Here is a 17,034-nt window from a genome sequence, read left to right as displayed (position 1 = left end):
CTATTTCCCAGACACTATTCCTCAAAGTGGTTTCAGGAGGGAGATTCTATTTTCATCATTTTTATTTTTATTTTATTTGTGAGTAAGTAGAGGCATATGGAGTTTAGGTAGCGTGCTACACCCTAAAGTGGCATGTCTACCACTTAGCAAAGTTCAAATTTGAGCCCAGATCCCTCAAATTCCAAGCACATGCCCTTACCCACTATGCTATACCACCTGCTATCAAATTGGCCATCTGGTCTGATAATGCCAACAGCACCTGAAGAGCCTGTATGATATGCTGTCTCAAGTCCCATTCTGTTCCCTGGACATTCCTGCCAGATGTTGCCAGATGAGGAGAGCCAGTTCCTATAGGTTAAATTATCACACAGCAAGACCGATGCAGACAAGTGGCTGAAAAAAGGTGTTTTTCCAGAGCCGAGGAGTTTTGTGCTTATTCATACCACACTGGGACTTCAGACATTTTTCCTAGACTTATACATTCTACTCTCCGAAAAAAAAAAAAAAAAAAAAAAAAAAAAACAACCCTTTTTGTCCTACGTGTTTGCATGTTTGAATCCCCACATCAGCCCGAGGGTAGCAAATATGACTTGATTTATTTATGTAGTTCCTGTGCTCAAACAGTGTTCATTGAATAATTTGTGAGCAAATAAAAAATGAGTTTTGTTGTAAAATCACTTTAATATTTGATTTCTAGACATCTTTAAGAGTTTAACCACCAATAGTTGAGTGAAGGGAGACTACGTAGAATAGTTTGATTATCCATTTTTTTTATGTTTGCAAGAAAAGCAAACTTAACTCCACATAGACATTAAGTAGAATATTTTTGCATGCACAAGGAAATGCGATTACGAATACCTTTTGAAAGGGATTAGTGATAATTTGTACCTTTCGTAAGCAAAAGGAATGAGGGTACTATTAAAAACCTATGGATTGGGGTTTTCATTAAGCAAATTAAAATCTGGAGCTCTGTTAGCTTCCCTCAACCCCCATTGGCTCAGCTCCTGTGAATAAGGCAGCAACCTGGGAGTTCTTGCACCCGCTCCTTGGAAGGATCTTGCCAGCTCTGCATTGTCCTGTTGGATTTGCAGTCAGATGTCTGATGCTGGCAGGCACTGGGCAGGCAATGAGTTCTTTTCCTGTAAGTTGGGCACAAAAAGATCGGCATGGGAGCAGACTCCTTTGAGACAGCTGCTCTGAGAGAATGCAGTCAGCAAGGAGCAGCCAGAAATTCCTCCTTGCAGAGGGTGACTCGTGGGAGGAGTTCAGTCTGCTAAGTATTGTCATTTGCTGAGAGAAGGTGTGTGCACCAGAAGGAGTTTTAACCTGGAGGATCATTAACTCTTTCAGTCAGTTGGGGTGCGGCGTGGCTCAGCGAGTTCGTCCTGGAAGCGTGTGCCCAGGAGGGTCAGGGAGGAGGAGTGGAATCACTTGTTCATGGGGGACCACTTTGAGAAGGGCCAGCATGCTTTGCTCAATGAAGGAGAAGAGAATGAGATGGTAAGATTCTAGCCACATTCTCCTCTTCGCATTCTCTTTCCCCAATCTCTGGGACACACACACACACACACACACACACACACACACACACACACGCACACACACGCAGACATGTGCATTCATACACACTCTTACACACTTCTCTGCACTTTGATCTGGGGTTACACAAGAAGAAGTAATGTCCACAAAATCTTTCTGTCCTGTAAATGTAACCTTTGACTGTAGAAATTTGTTAGAATGAAAATATTGTATTCATTTTATCAAGAATGTTTTCTTTTTAAGTAAAACAGAAAGGGAGAGAAACACAATACCACTTGATAATTCGTTTTTTTTTTTTTGAGCCTCATCAGTATAGCAAGTTCTGTTTGAAACTTCTAATAATGCCAGGGATCCCTGAGGTGAGGAGCAGGGTATTCCCTGATAGGAAGGAGCAGGCATCAATAGAGAAGCAGCAACACAGTTGGGTCTCTGACCTTCTTCTCTTCTCACGTATCTTGTTCGCCTAGACTGTTGGACAGGGAAGACACATAAAATATTAACAATTATCAGCCTACACACATTTCTGTTTACTTCTAGAATTTTACTTGTAGCTCCCTAGTTACAGAGATTGCTAACAGAAAACTTTCTGTAGTTCATTGTCTCTTTTATTTTAGATGCATTTCTATCTTGGGAACTGTAGGAAAATCAAAGATGACTCTCATGTTCCTGCTGAATTTAAAGTTATATTTCTCAATTACAATGTAATCAAGAGAGAGTTAGAAATGCACACTTCTGTTTAATAAGGTCGTTCTGCTAATTGTGTAAGCACAGTCTTTTATGCTGCTAATGATATAATTAAAATGTTCAAATGTGATGCTCTCATCCTATAATAGCATTTTATCTTCCTAGAATTAATATATAAATAACAAACCCAAAAGATATTTACTTAAAATGTTTTCTCGGTTAATTGCTTGAGCCTTGACTATTAAATTCTTTGTTTCAAAACTGGTCTTTCAAGTTTAATCTGCTTACCTGTTCCTATAGCAACAACATTTTTTGGACCTTCAAGAGTAGATCCCTTCTTCTATCAAAGCTGAAAGAAAAATTATAAGAAAATAAAAAGCATCTAATTTCAGATGGCTTTCTTAACCATATCCTTACTTCTTTCAGATTTGGCTGCTGAGTGACAGCTGCCTTCAAGGCCCTACACAAATGTCACCAGAAATGTTTTGTTTTTTTTTTTTTTTTTTGCCCTCTGCTGGATATATTCTTATTTCTCTGGAATGTTTTCTTAAGAGAAATATATTCTATTCCTCTTCATATTAAGCTGACAATTTTATCCTCATCTTGAGCACTCTCACAGAAGGCTGAGACTCTATAAAAATGGTGTGATTGTCCCCCCTCCCTCATTTACAGACACACCTGCTCTCCTCTTGCCTACTCATTTCTGTTCTTGGACAATTTGTAGTTGAAATGTCATTAGGGATCATTTTTCTTTTCCTCCAGAGGATATTCATAGACTTAAGATATCTACTACCTCTTCCCTGGTGGTACAGATTTCTCCCAACAAAGCAGCTCTGTTAGCAGTTCATCTTTCTACAGTCACCATCAACGCATCAGGGGGTCAGCCTAGTTTTGTGTGTGGCTGTAAGCCTGGCCAGCCGGGAGAGTGTCTTTGCTGTGGAGGGGACACTGTGTTTTCTGGTGAGGAGTCATTTGACCAGCAGTCTCAGCAGAGGTGCAGCATTAGTATGCTCTGGTGGCTCCCCTGTTCTGCCTGCAGAAACCTGGCCACCTGCCTGGCGCTATTTGACACCAAATCCCTTTCTCACTCCTCCATCCTTTGCCCACAGCAATGAAATTCAAAAATGATCTAGATATCTTAAAGATATTCCTCAGGTTTTTATGCTGAGTTTGAGTTTATAAAGCCTTTTCTTGGGGAGTAGCTAGTTCAGTTTTTACCACGACCCTGGAAAGTAGGTATCATGATCCTCATTGTAAAGATGGGGAAATCCATCCCCAGGGAATCTGCTCAGGGTTGCATCAGTCAGTAAGTCCAGGGACTGGAGTGCCAATGGGTAAAGCTGGTAGCTGTGTGTCTCTGGATCTGCATTGATAATTTTCAGTTCTTTCTGGGGATACTGTGCTCTTAACACATTTCTTCCCTTAATGAAATGAGGCTGATGAGACCATCACCCAAGCTCACCCAGGGTCTGTTTCGGTACATGCAATTTGTAGTTCCTCATTGAGTCTGTCTTCTCCAACTTCCAGGTTAGTCCTTTTTAGGAAGCCATGATGGTCTAGAAATGTGTCACACCAAAGCATTTGCAGTTTCTTGTCCTGTTCTTTGGACATTGGCCAAGTAATTTCTCTGATGATACGAAATGACTTCCAATTTCGAGAGAAAACAATATTCTGGGGCTTAGCCTGTATGTCAAGAAAGAACAGGAATATTCCAGGCCTAAAGATGGCTGGAGTTATCTTTTATTCTAAAATAAAGAAATAACTAAAGAGCAACACAGGTGATCTGAATGAATAACAACCGCTATGTGAAGAATAAGACAGGTAGGTGCCAAAGGAAAAAAGAATTTGTTGGAAAGATGAGGAAGAGAAGGGGAGAAAGTGACCTTTGAAGAGGGTTCATTCAGATGGCTGCTTTGGAAAGGCCTCAGATAGGAGATGCCCAGAGAGCTCTGTGTCCAGCCAGAGACCTGGTTCTCACCAGCCTTGGGAAGCTACTTGCCTGTTATAGCTCCAGTCTTCTTATCTATCAAGTAGGAGTGGTCCTTACCCTGCCTGTCTCACAGGGTTTCTAAGAGGATCAACATCTATGTGGAAGTGTTTTGAGAAATAAGGTTTGGAGTGTGAGCTGCTATTGCCTGAACAAAGGTAGGAGGAGTCAGAGACTCCACAATTACCCAATTGAATGAATACTACTCCACAAAATGAGGTCATCCCTTCTCATTAAATAAGAACAAGAGGAATATATATTTTTATTCTCTATAGAGACCATTTATAAATGGAGAGCCTCTGACTTACTTTTTAACTGTCTTGTGTAGTGCTCATTTGGAGAAAACGCCCATCTAGGGACCCAGTTTCTTGATTTATGAAGTGAGAGAATCAGACTATTTGGGAGTTCAAATCACTTTGAAATCTAATGTCTCTTATTTCTGTTAGGAAAGGACATAGGAACATTAATGTTTGTTTCCTTATGATATGACTGAATGGATATATCATGGTTTGATTAGGGCAAACATTGTTCACACTAATAAAACCATGCTGGGAAGCATTTTGTGTTAGCAAGACTTCTCTCAAAAGTAATAATGCCTTGGAATTTTTTTTTCTTTCTTTCTTAGGTTTTAGCAGATAAGGGGAAAAATTGTGAATTTTTTTCTGACTATAAAGGTGACATGTTTAGTGTTAAAATATTGAAATTGCAAATAAGGGTCTAAAGAATGAAGTAGATATGATTCATGAGTTTACATCTGGATACCATCAATATTACCATACAGACAACTCTTCTTCCAGACTTATAAAAATACATACATATGATTCACCACTTTTTAATTATTTCACTACAAATTATTATTATATAATTATTTTTGATATTATCTATATTCTTCCATGGGTGCTTAACCACTGAGCCACATCCCCAGCCCTTTTTATTTTAATTTTGAGACAGGGTCTCAGTAAATTTCTTAGGTCCTTGCTAAGTTGTTGAGGCTGGATTTGAATTCTCAGTCCTCTTGCCTCAGCCTCCTGAGCTTGCTGGGATTATAGACATGTGCTACCACGCCCGGCTTATGTTCTCAAAATTTTATCTGTTGTGTCTGTACCATGAAAATACTATATAATGGTGTACAACTGCACATCTTTTCCCAACTCCATATTCAGAGATATCACATTCATAGTTTCAAATTAATAAAATTGGTAGTGATTATGTCCTAGAAATCTGTGGGTCCTACACTAGGAGAAACCCCATTCTGTACCCCCTTAAAGGCCGGTTGATAAGTATTCATCAACACGCCACTGAGAATATCATTTCCTCATGACTGTCTCTCCCCCACCCCGATATATACCCAAATGCTATGTAGATATTATCTGTTCGATTGTACTGTGCATCATGGAAAAACCAAATAAAATCAATCCCAACCTTTTCTTAGGAAATACAAACACATATTCACAAATAGTTATTTTTTAAATAAAGAATGGAATCATTTATCTGAATATTTATTTCTTAATTTAGTGGTGCTTTGGACTGATGGACCTCATGCATGCTATGCAAGCATTCTACCACTGAACTATGCCCCTCACCCTTGTACTCCTTTATGTTTGAAAGCTGGCCTTCTCATTACACCTAAAAATGTATTATGGATGAATTTTTCTTTTGATAATTCTAGTGCCACATGGCTTTAAAAAGTTGTATTTGGCTGAACCATGCTGTGTTGAATTTCCTATGTTGCACTTTTCTGTTATTTCTATTTTTGTGGCTGGGAAGGACAACTTTGTATGTGTATTTTTATATACTTGTCCTATTGTTTTCTTAAGATAAAAGCCTAGAAATGGTATTGTTGCATTAAAGGGGATGCACACTTAAATTTTGATTGATACATAATGCCCTATTGCTTTGCAAAATGTGGTTGTAACAGTTTGTACTGAGCAGCGATCCTTTTTTGCCAAAACTTCCTTTCTCTTCAGACTTGCCAATGTAGAACATTTTCAATCTTTTTAACTCCGGCTCATCCGTATGTGAAAATGATATTTTATGGTTGTACTATATTTGCATTTCCTTAATTGGAGGTTAAATATGTCTATATATTCATTGCCACTTCTATTTTTTGACTAAAAGCTCGTAAGTTGTTGCTGATGTTATACCAAGTAGGATTATGCTAAGTAGTTAATTTAACGTCTGCATGTTTTAAGAGAATAGAATGTGCTCTATTTTGTTTTGTTTTACCATGATGCATTATGTGAACAAATGGATGATATCCAAATATGATATTATTATTGTATTTGGACATGTGTGGAGAAAAAATAAAAGAGCTTATAGGAAACAATATGTTTGGTGGAGTGCTGGGAAATATTTAACATAATTAATCATGTTAAATACTGGGCAGCTAAAAACTAGTGAATGTGGAAAATCAAGAAATGCTGTTTCAACTTCCAGGTCATTTCTGAGAACCTAGCACCAAGTTAGTGTTGCAAGGGGCATGTGATGTGCCAGTGGGTGGTGTGTGGTCTCAGTCCCATTGGAGGTCCTGCTTTGCCATCTGCGTGAACTAGGGACATTTGTCCTCACCGAGTTGTTGGCTCACTTTGATAGCTGAAGTTTGCCTTTTCTTCTCTAACACCCGGGAGCAGAAGCACCTCCCCCACCTCAATAGCCACTTATTTATTATGCTCAGTGAGCACCTCCGAGTTGGTTGCCAGTGTTAAGTAGTGAACCCACAGATCTCATAGTGGAGGGATTGTGTTCAGGCTGAGACATTTTGTCAGTTGAAATGTTCAGGAAGCTGGGCCACTGGCCAAGTCTGATGTCTTTATTCTCAATTCATTGCTGCAGAACTCCCATGAAGTCGACTCATCTTTGATATAAACTCTTGAGGAGTGAGATTTAATTGCTTCAGGAGGACAAGGGACCCTGCTTGATTCACCTTTCTGTGGCCTTCTCCTTCCCTTTTCTGCTCCCCTTGGAACTGTGCACAGTACCTGGCACAGACAAGCAGGACATATTTGACAGTGTGACTGCAAGCTCCAATAACCTGCAATTTTACATTGGGAGAACAGGCCGATGGCCGAGTTCAAAAGTAGACCTGGTTTGAGTAATTTTACGACAAAGCTAGAAAATTTTGTTATTTATTTGGAATGGTCAATCATTCTATGAATTTGTCAATTGGCTTTCCTCTCCTGCAAGCGTCAACAAGGCTTATTCTTCAGAGTTAATTAGCCGTACAGCACTATTTTTCTATGAGACACTTCATTCTATCCCTTCATCCATTCATGTATGAACTCAACAAATATTTAAGAAACCTCTCCTCTGTGCCAGGAGGCCTCTGGGCTAACCAAGGAGGATTTTGAGTGAATAACAAACAGCTTCTGTTTTCAAGGAGCTCACAGCTGAGAGGGTAAGACATAGTTTGTGGGGGCCTAGTGAAAAATGAAAATGAGGTGACCTTTGTTCAACGATCATTAAGAATTTCACGATGGTAATAGCTGTGCATTAAACTAAGTGGAGGGTCCTTCTGAGTGCAGAGCCCTGTGAGACTGCTCAGGACTCATGCCCGTGAAACTGTCCTTGCAAGTGGAGAAGCCTTGGGTGCAAATGTTACAGTCACGTGATGTGATGGGTGCCATTGTGGAAGTTGTGCCTATGGAGTTGAGGGAACATGGAAGAAGGAACAATCAACTCTGAGTAATCTTCAAGGGCAAGATGGCATTTAATTTCCCCAGAGGGGTAGGTAAGATTTTAAAAGACATCTGAATGCATGTGCATTTTATATATTTTTTTAATGATTCTTAAACATTGGTCAATGAAATAATTGTACTAGAATCATGTTGGGGAATATATAAAAATAGATTCTTAGGTCCTGTTGTAGACTTACTGAATTAGAATCTTTGATGGTAGACATACACTTAATCCAAATGGTGGTGACACTGGCCTGGCTGACAGTGTGGTAGCCACTGGAAGATCTGAAACAAGAGTAACATGGTAGGCTTTGCCTTTCCAAAGAAATGAGGTGCGGAAGGTCGGTTGGAGGAAGAAAGATCAGTAAGGAGGAGTTTGAAATAGCCCAGGTGAGAGAGTCAGGACTAATCCACAGATTAGTCAGAGAAGATGAATAGAGTAAGGACTCGAGATATTTAGAAGTTAGAAATAAAGAGACTTCCTAATCCATAGACTATGGAATAAGAGTGATGGGTGAACAGGATGAGTAGTTACTAAGGCTGTCTCCAAGGCTCCTACCTTGTTCATGGGGAAGAATGATGCTGCCCTTGGGTCTCAGAGGAAAGCATAGAAACAGGGAGGGGAGTGGGGATTGTTATAGTTGCAAATTTTAATGTTTATTTGGGTCAAGTCCAGGATAAGAACTATACACATAGCAATGTATTTAATACTCTCAACAACTCTATGGGAAATTATCATCTTTTTATAAAGATGCATGGGGCTGTTAAATGACATACCGAAGTTCATTTGGCTAAGTAATGTCAGACTATGGCCTAAGTCCTTCCCTTAAACAATGGTTTACTGCCTCTTGGTTTTGCAAAATTCTGGATGTGCTATTTTTTCTTGTTAATGGTGGAAAAAACAGCAAGGTGTAACTGAAAAAAAAAATCCATTAGGACTGAGACCAACGTTTTCTTGTTGACTCTGCTGTCATTCATTCTTACAACTTTAAAGCAAATCATGGTCACCTTGCTTGAACTTTGCCTTACTTACAAGGTAGAGATAATAATATCTTACTGGTTTGAACCAGGCTTAACACCTGCTACTGGTTTCTTAAGGTCCTTTCCAACAGACTCACAATTTTTAAAAATTTAAAATAGGTACTTAAAATCTCTATGTAACATTTTAAGAAGTCTCAGTGATACTGTTGATTTTTTTTTCAAGATACTGTGAGTTTTTTTAGTCAAGGAAAGAAAAAACATATCTGGAGACATTATGTTATGTTGGATTAGGAATTTATGGCAGTTGCTGAGTACATTACCCATGAATGAAGGAATAAGAAGTATTGGTCGGGGTTAACCAACCCAGAATTATATAGGGTCTTCAGCCCATAAAAATCAAAAATCAAAACCTAATCTTCAAAGGAGTTGGTGATTTGGGCATGTATCCAGAGCAGATTTATTCCTGGGTTACAGTTTAAAGGCTTTGTGAAGACTAAAGACTAGCCAGAGTGGGACAGCCCACCTAAATGACCTGCAACTCTTTCCCAGTGCCCATCACGCGCACCTTGATGAGCTGCCTGAAACGGCCTCCTCAGCTTCACTCCCTGCCTAAGGCTACTCTTATGGACAGTGAACACAGCTATGCCCTGGATGTCTGCTCATCAAAAGAACAGAGAGGAGGTCCAGATGTCCTGCATGCTTTCCTGGAGAAATATGTCCTTCAGGCCAGGACACTCTCTGACTTCGATGGGTGCGTGCACATGGCCTTCCTGAGATTATAATCACCTTAGTATTTACAGAATCAATTAGATTTTTGGGAGACCCATAGTGGGAGGATTTTAAAACTCTGATACTTAAGTTTCAAATCAGAAGACGACACAGTGAGGTACAATATGTATTTTGAGGCCAACTCCAAAACAATAGTAATGAAAAACTAAGTTTGGGTAGCTAAGTGGAAAAATATAAGTGGGGTTACTTCTATCTGGTTTTTAATGGAAAAATATAATTGATGATTGTTTCAGTACACTCCTTCGACTTTGAAACACCAGGTATCCCAAGGATATTTCACTTCAGAGGAATAAACAACTACGTGAATACTTTTGCTTTGGAGCTGGCCTCAAAACATGGATCAATCCTCACATTCTTCTTCTATGCACTGATTCTGAAACAATGGGGCAGGAGGTTGGGTCAAAGTTTCAAAATTCCCCAACTATGGGTCTCCAAAAAAAAAAAAAAAAAGGATACTGTAAATGCTAAGGTGGTCTCCAAAAAAATGGATACTGTAAATGCTAAGGGCTCTGCACAAACACCCACCTAAGCTAATTGCTTTAGCAATCCCAAGAGACAAATATTCACTTTCTAGTTTCTCTGACCACTCAAATGTAGTCTGCTCTTCCAGGAATATAAAATACTCTGCTCTTTCTAGAATATATTATATACTTTTGGTGGAGGTTGAGGTTTCACTGTGCTGCTCAGGCTGACCTCCAACTCCGAGGCTCAAGAGAGCCTCTTGCCTCAGTCTCCTGAGAACTGGGATTACTGACACCTGACATCATACCTGGTTATGCACTTTCTTAACCAGGAGCATGTCTTCCCTGATCCCCACATTCAGCATCCTGCTCATCCATCAAAACCCACCTTCAATCTGATTTCCTTCACGAAATCACAAGGGAACCCGCGGTCACACTTCCTTTTCAGTCTAGGTTTAAATTCCTGTTACTGATATTTTCATCAAGTTTTTACAAGACTGTGTGGCAGCTTTTTCAAAATTAAGTTTTATATTAGAGTTTTGTGTTTATTCTTCTCCCCTAATAGCCTGTGAGTTATTGTCAGAGACAGGTGTCATGTTTGTGTCTGTATCTTACATGTTTACTTAATGAATTCCTGATAAGCTGAATTGAAGGTTTTTGTGCATGTATTACAATAGTTTCTTCTTTCCTGACCCAACTGGGTTGTCAATCCCAATTTACAAAAGAAGGCACCGAGAAACCACATAATCTGCCCAAAGCTGGTATTTAAGATGTAGCAAAAAATGAACCTAGGTAGGTTGATGCCAAAGCCCCTATTCCTAATTCTTGAAAGTCAACTGCCTTCATTTCTTTGTGTTTTCTGTGGCCTATTCTTGCGTTGACCATGACATAAACTGTGTGTATTAGTTTAACAGTTAATGTTGAACTTGTGTGAAACAAAACCCACAGGCCTGTTTTAATGAAAGTCATGGGTCTCAGATCCTTTGGGCATGGAAATGAGGAGGGGCAGAGGTGCTGGAGTTCCATGACCTGGATGCCCCTTTCCGTACCACAGAAGTGGTCTCTTATGCCCCTCCGCTGCCTTGGTGGCAGCCTCCTGACTTGCTGGCGGGGATGGAGAGGGTTATTCATTCCAGACTTGGCCCTAGACAGTCTTTTGCATCTGGGTTCCAGGGACTGGTGTTTGGTAGCCTCTAGTTCATCCAGCAACCAAGTCTGTCTTACACTCTGCAGCTTTGATGAGGGTGTCTTTCCCCTCCTCTGCCTTAGGCTTGACTTCAATGCAGCATCTGATGTCAGGAGGGTAAGTGGCAGAGCAGTTTGGCTTCTGTTCTTCCTCCAGCCAGGGAATTTTTGCCTGTGCCCTTGTACAGCTCATTCTTTTTAGAAGTACTTGAACTTTGCCCATCACTGCCCCATTCCAGCGGTTAAAGCACTGGAGAGAAGGGTCCAGAGAAGCGAGAGGGAATTTGAGTCTCTGTCTGCAGGAGCCATTGGTCACCTCCTTTACAGCTGTGCAGTCAAGGGGACCTCTGGGCTGTGTCCTCCTTCGTCCTCAGGCTCCTTTCATGCACGCTAGTTGGTGTCTGTCAGGAAGGGATTCTGAGTGGATGTGAACTCTTTCGGGGTCTGAAAACTTCTGATATTACCGACATTTGCTGTCAACTACACTTGGCCTTTGTGAAACTGTTAAAATTTTAGCTGATTTCCTCTTACCCACATTATAGCAACCACGACTCTCTCCCACAACCGGCAGAAGATGAAAGCATTGTTTTACGCTCTCTCGTTTTGGAGGGGCTTGTCCTTCTTTGGAATTTGGTTTACTTGATTGACTTGAAATCTTAGTTATCTGATGGGCTCAATGAAATTCATGATTTTATGGGCTATTTGTGGGTTATTTTTTTTTCCCCTGGTGGTTTGGGTGAGGGTGATATTCTTTGTAGCATGCTACATTTAGAAGCAAAAGTCTCTAAGAGAGACCTTTGAAAATCAGATAAACTGTGTTTAATCATTATCCTTATCAGTTAGGTAACAATAACTATTTAAAGAGTATATGAGATTTGTCTGGCAACTATTTTAGTGATGTTATTTTGGATAATTTCAGCATAATTTTCATGTGCTTCCTGCTCTTGTATCTGTATCTCCTTTAATTTTTTTTTCTCAAGGAATTTATGTTAGGTTGATAGAAAAATATTTAAATGATATGACACCACATTTTATTTTTTTTGCTGAAACTAGGAACACTTTAGCTGTTAAACAGGTGAAAAAAAAGCACAAGCTTTTTTTTTTTTTTTTTTGATTCAGTGTGTCAATTTCATACTTACAGTTGACTCATATTCGGCAGCTACATAAGTTTCTTAATTACCATGTTATTATCTGACTCTTACCTAAGAAAATTCTTGTTTTCGGTTCTCTCTCTCTCTGCTGCCTGTCTAGCTTTTAGCGAACTTTCATATTAGAACTTTTTGGTTACCAGGAACTGAAAAATTCACCACAAGTTATCTTAGGCAAATAAAGTCAATGTGTTGGCTCAGTTTCAAAATCCAAGTATATCCACTCATCTTCAGGCACAGTTTGATCTAGGGGCGAAAAAAGTGCATCAGTACTGGCCTTTCCCCTTTTTATTTGATGTACCTCTACCATGCTGATTATATTCTCAGACTCCACAGGGACCCTCTGATAACTCTAGGATGACATGACCAACCATCCCAGTAGAAAAAAGGACTTGCCTTTCTTTGAATAGTGTCATCCCAGTACTCATTTCTCATGGTCTCTGATTGGACCATGTTTGCTCTTCCCATTCAGCGTGGCCTGGAGAATGCTGTTTGTAGTCACATGGCCATTCTTGGAGTGGATCAGAGTCAGCTCTACACGAGGCACATCAGCTGGGATTAGTAAAGGATGTAGTTTGCCATAAGAAAATGGAGGCGTTGTATACCATTACCTGGAGTAAAAAAAAAAAAAATGGGGTTGAGTGGTCTAAACAAGAAATAGGAACAGACAAACAGGCACACAAACAGAATTTCCAATCTGCTCATCAATCATCAATAGGTGAACTGAACTTAAATACTGTTAAAATAGTCAGGTACCACAGGGTGATTTTCTTTACTGGAAAAAATATATATGTAATGTAGCTTTCATTTGGTATTGTAAATATCTGTGTGCAGACAGAAAACAGCTCTTCAAAAAATATGTTATTTATTTCTCCGATTTTAAAAATGAAGCATGTTCAATGATTAAAATGTGCACAATACAGAAGGTCATATTGTAAGGGAACAGTCACCATGATGCCACCATCCAATGCACAGAGGGATAGTATGCCTATGCCGGAAGCAGCTTCCTTCCAGGTCTTTTTAGGCCCACACTTTTATTTCAACTAAATTTGAAATCATGCTCCATGATTTTATGTTGTTTCTCTCTCTGACTTAATATTATTACATATATTCTTTCCATATTATTAAAATTCTGAATAAATTTTATTTTCATGGCCATGTAATAGTACTTAATAATTGCCCTTTTGTTATACACATATTGCTTTCAGTTTACTGCTATGAGTCATGTTTCAGTAAACTCCTCTGAGTATGAATTCGGTCTGCATTTTTTCGAGCTAGAGAAACTTATTTATTTATTTATTTATTATTATTTTTTAAAAAATATTTATTTTCTAGTTTTAGGTGGACACAATATCTTTATTTTTTATGTGGTGCTGAGAATCAAACCAGTGCCTCACGCATGCCAGGTGGGCGCACTACCACTTGAGCCACATCCCCAGCCCTTACTTACGTATTTTTAACAGAGAGTCTTTCCCAGTGTCCTAATTTGATACCTTTTGTGGACTGTACTTTTGTAAGGCTGCTGGGGCTTTTAATTCCCCTTCAGGAGCAGAGATCTAGATGAAGGTAGAACTCATCTCCTCATTAGTGGTTCAACTGCTGGGAGGGATGGGATTTTGATACTCAAAATGCTGTCTTTGCCATTCACCATCCTGGAGAAGGAGAGCAGGGATTGTGTGATAGGAAACTGTGATGTTTCTCTCTAAAGATTTTTTTTTTTTTTTTTTTTTTTTTAGTAGAAGGCATGTATTCATCTAAAGAATCCATTCTGACCACAGCAGAACATGGGGCAGGGGCAACGGGTACTGGCCACTAACTTGGGACCTTCAGATTTCATTTCAGTTTTCTATGTGGCTTCTCCCTGAGGTTCCTATGCTAGTATGAATAAATAAATGCTATAATTCCTGTTATTTCTACCAAATTCTGTATCCTGTGTTCAGATGGATAGCATTTATTCTTTAACAAAAGTTTGATTGTGAGATATTTCAAATGTATGGGGGGATGCCAGGTATGGCGCTACATGTCTGCAATCCCAGCAACTCAGAAGGCTGAGGAAGGAGAATCACAAGTTCAAAGCCAGCCTGGGCAACTTATCGAGGCCCTAAGCAACTCAGTGAGACCCTGTCTCAAAATAAAAATAAATAAAAGGGGCTGGGGATGGGACTTGATGATTAAGCTCCTCTGAATTCAATCTCCAATACCTCCCGGAAAAATGATGGGGAGAAAAATCCAACAATCCTCTTTCTGAAATTTCACATAAAGTCTCAGTGAAGGAAAAAAAAAAAACAATAATTTTGAATTTTAACACATTGAGCAACATTAAAATAATTACCTTCACATTGTCCATGTGTAAATTAATCAGCCAACTGAAAAAAATAGCAAAAGAATATGCAAATAAAAGGAGGACATATTTTTAAATAAATCTGTAATGGCTTATTGAACAGCTATTCACTGCTATATCCCCAATGCTTAGAAAAGTACCTGATAATAGTAAGTAATATATATAATATATATATTGAATGACAAGCCACTTCAACTGGTTATAGCTGCATTCCAAAATAATAATTGCTAAATAAATACTATAAATTTAATAAATACTATATCAAATAGTATATAAATCCAAAAGTAAGTGAGAATTAGAATTTAGAGAAAGAGTTGACTGATTTATCACACTGAACTTGTTTCATAGAGTTTCAGGTCAGAAGTCTCTTCAAAGTTTATCTGACCATCTTTCCCCTTATTTCTCCCATACAAAATTTACCACAAGCAAACCATGTCCTTCTAAGGCAGAGCTGACTATTCAAAACAGCCCTCTTCCTCCTGTTGAGTTGAAATATGGTTCATTATTCTCAATTCATTAGTCCAAACTCTTTTGCCTTCTGGGGCCACCTGTGTATTTAAATATGATCCTCAAACACCCTCATCTCCATGCCTCCGGGAATCTCTTCTTCAATCCAAACCCTCAGTTTCTTCAGCTGCTCTCCACGCGGCACAGTTTCTTTGACATCGGAAAATCTTAGAAAGATATTCTTTATGACACTTTTAAGAAGCCATCCTCTCTTGGTGTGTTCTGCCTTTGAAATCCACATGGATTTGGTGACAAAGGGGCACCTACCAGGAAGAGCAAGATAGGGATAATTGCCCCTTGGTGTGACTAAGGTCACTGTCAACAAGGAGTCCAGACCGGAGATGCCACCTAGGGGTTAGCCAGATTCTCGCCTTATAATAATAACCATAACAAACCTCTGTTCACGACTTACTAAGTCCTACCTCATTGTGATTGCTAAACACTTTCATGGACTATTTCATTTTAAATTCTCAATAGCCCTGTTAGGTGGGTTACTATCATTACAGATGCAAAGACTAAAGCTTTCTGTTCTTCTCAGCTTCAGGAATCTGGAAACCATGGGTGAAATACAACTCCTCCCCTATTGTTTTTGTAAATAAAATTTTGTTGGAAAACAGCCCCTCCCCACATTTATTTACATATCCTCTTCCTGTTTTGCCACACACAGCTGGGTTGTGAGAGAGACACCATATTCCCCCATTTGGCTGAGAATATTCTCTATCTGGTATTTTTACAGAAAAAGTTTGTTGACCTCTGCTCTTTTCCTCTCTGGTCTGATCTCAGCATTATTCTTTTTATTCATATTATTTTAATCTTGCCTTTATTGCCATAGTAAACTTGCTTGTAAGAGTTGTCCAAATGTTTTCATCTGCAAGTGCTGGGTTTAGCGCAGTGCTGAAAGCGCCTGGGCTGGTGGTATTTAAGGATTTGCACAGGCTGCCGGAGGAATCAATAGGTATTTAGGAGCTGCTGTAGCTATGCTTAGAAGCTTGGTTTCTTTTTTGTATGGATTCTTTCATTAATCATTCATTATGTGTCAGGAACTTCCCTTTCTGTGGTCCTTTCCATTTCTTTCTCTAAATAGACTGCGTCTGTAGGATCTGTCTGATTCATTTACTCACCTGTCCTTCATTTTGAAGTTTCCTGGAATCTTCACCTACTGGAAATAGGTGCTGCTATTGGCAACTAAGAGCCAGTGGATCCTCAGAGCCCCCAAAGCATGAGACTTCTGGAGAGAAATCACTTATAAATAGGGGAGTTTACCTCACTCAATTTCTTTTTCTTTTTGTTGTTTTGTAAGGATATCCGGAGATTCACATGCAATTGTAAGAAATAAGGCAAGGATACTGTTCACGCTTTATCCAGTTTCTTCCCCACAGGTCACCTCTTATAAAACCATAGTTCAATATCACAACATCAGGAGAGTGACACTGAGGCAGTCAAGGTACAGAACATTTCCGTCACCAGAGGGATCCTTCGTTTTGTCTCACTATGTCTTTATGTCTACTTCCTTCCCCTCTGTACCCCTTCCTTGAATTCTGGCAACTGCGAATCTACTCTCTTTTTCTATGATCTTGTCATTTCAAGAATGTTATATAAATATGATCATATAGCATGTGACTTTGGAAATGGATTTTTAAAAACTCAGTTGCGCTAGAGGTGGATCCAGGTTATTGTGGTGTATCAAGTTGGTTCATATTTATTGCTGAGTAATATTTTATATGCCATAGTTTATTTA

The 17,034-nt window shown here is 39.3% G+C and overlaps 1 protein-coding gene across 1 annotated transcript in view; it reads left to right on the top strand.

The window, feature by feature from the left end:
* The first annotated feature begins 1,166 nt into the window (after positions 1-1,166).
* The window catches only part of Atp13a4 (ATPase 13A4), a 124,541-nt gene continuing 108,673 nt past the window's right edge, over positions 1,167-17,034 (top strand). The window contains exons 1-5 of the mRNA XM_077110334.1: positions 1,167-1,247; positions 1,351-1,500; positions 3,036-3,183; positions 9,415-9,616; positions 11,385-11,418. Coding sequence (XP_076966449.1) covers positions 1,167-1,247; positions 1,351-1,500; positions 3,036-3,183; positions 9,415-9,616; positions 11,385-11,418 — 615 coding nt within the window. The remainder of the gene's footprint in view (positions 1,248-1,350; positions 1,501-3,035; positions 3,184-9,414; positions 9,617-11,384; positions 11,419-17,034) is intronic.

Source organism: Callospermophilus lateralis, chromosome 10, assembly GCF_048772815.1.
Source record: "Callospermophilus lateralis isolate mCalLat2 chromosome 10, mCalLat2.hap1, whole genome shotgun sequence".
Classification (NCBI taxonomy): domain Eukaryota; kingdom Metazoa; phylum Chordata; class Mammalia; order Rodentia; family Sciuridae; genus Callospermophilus; species Callospermophilus lateralis.
The sequence above is the reverse complement of the archived record's forward strand: the minus strand, read 5'-3'. Positions and strand labels throughout refer to the sequence as shown.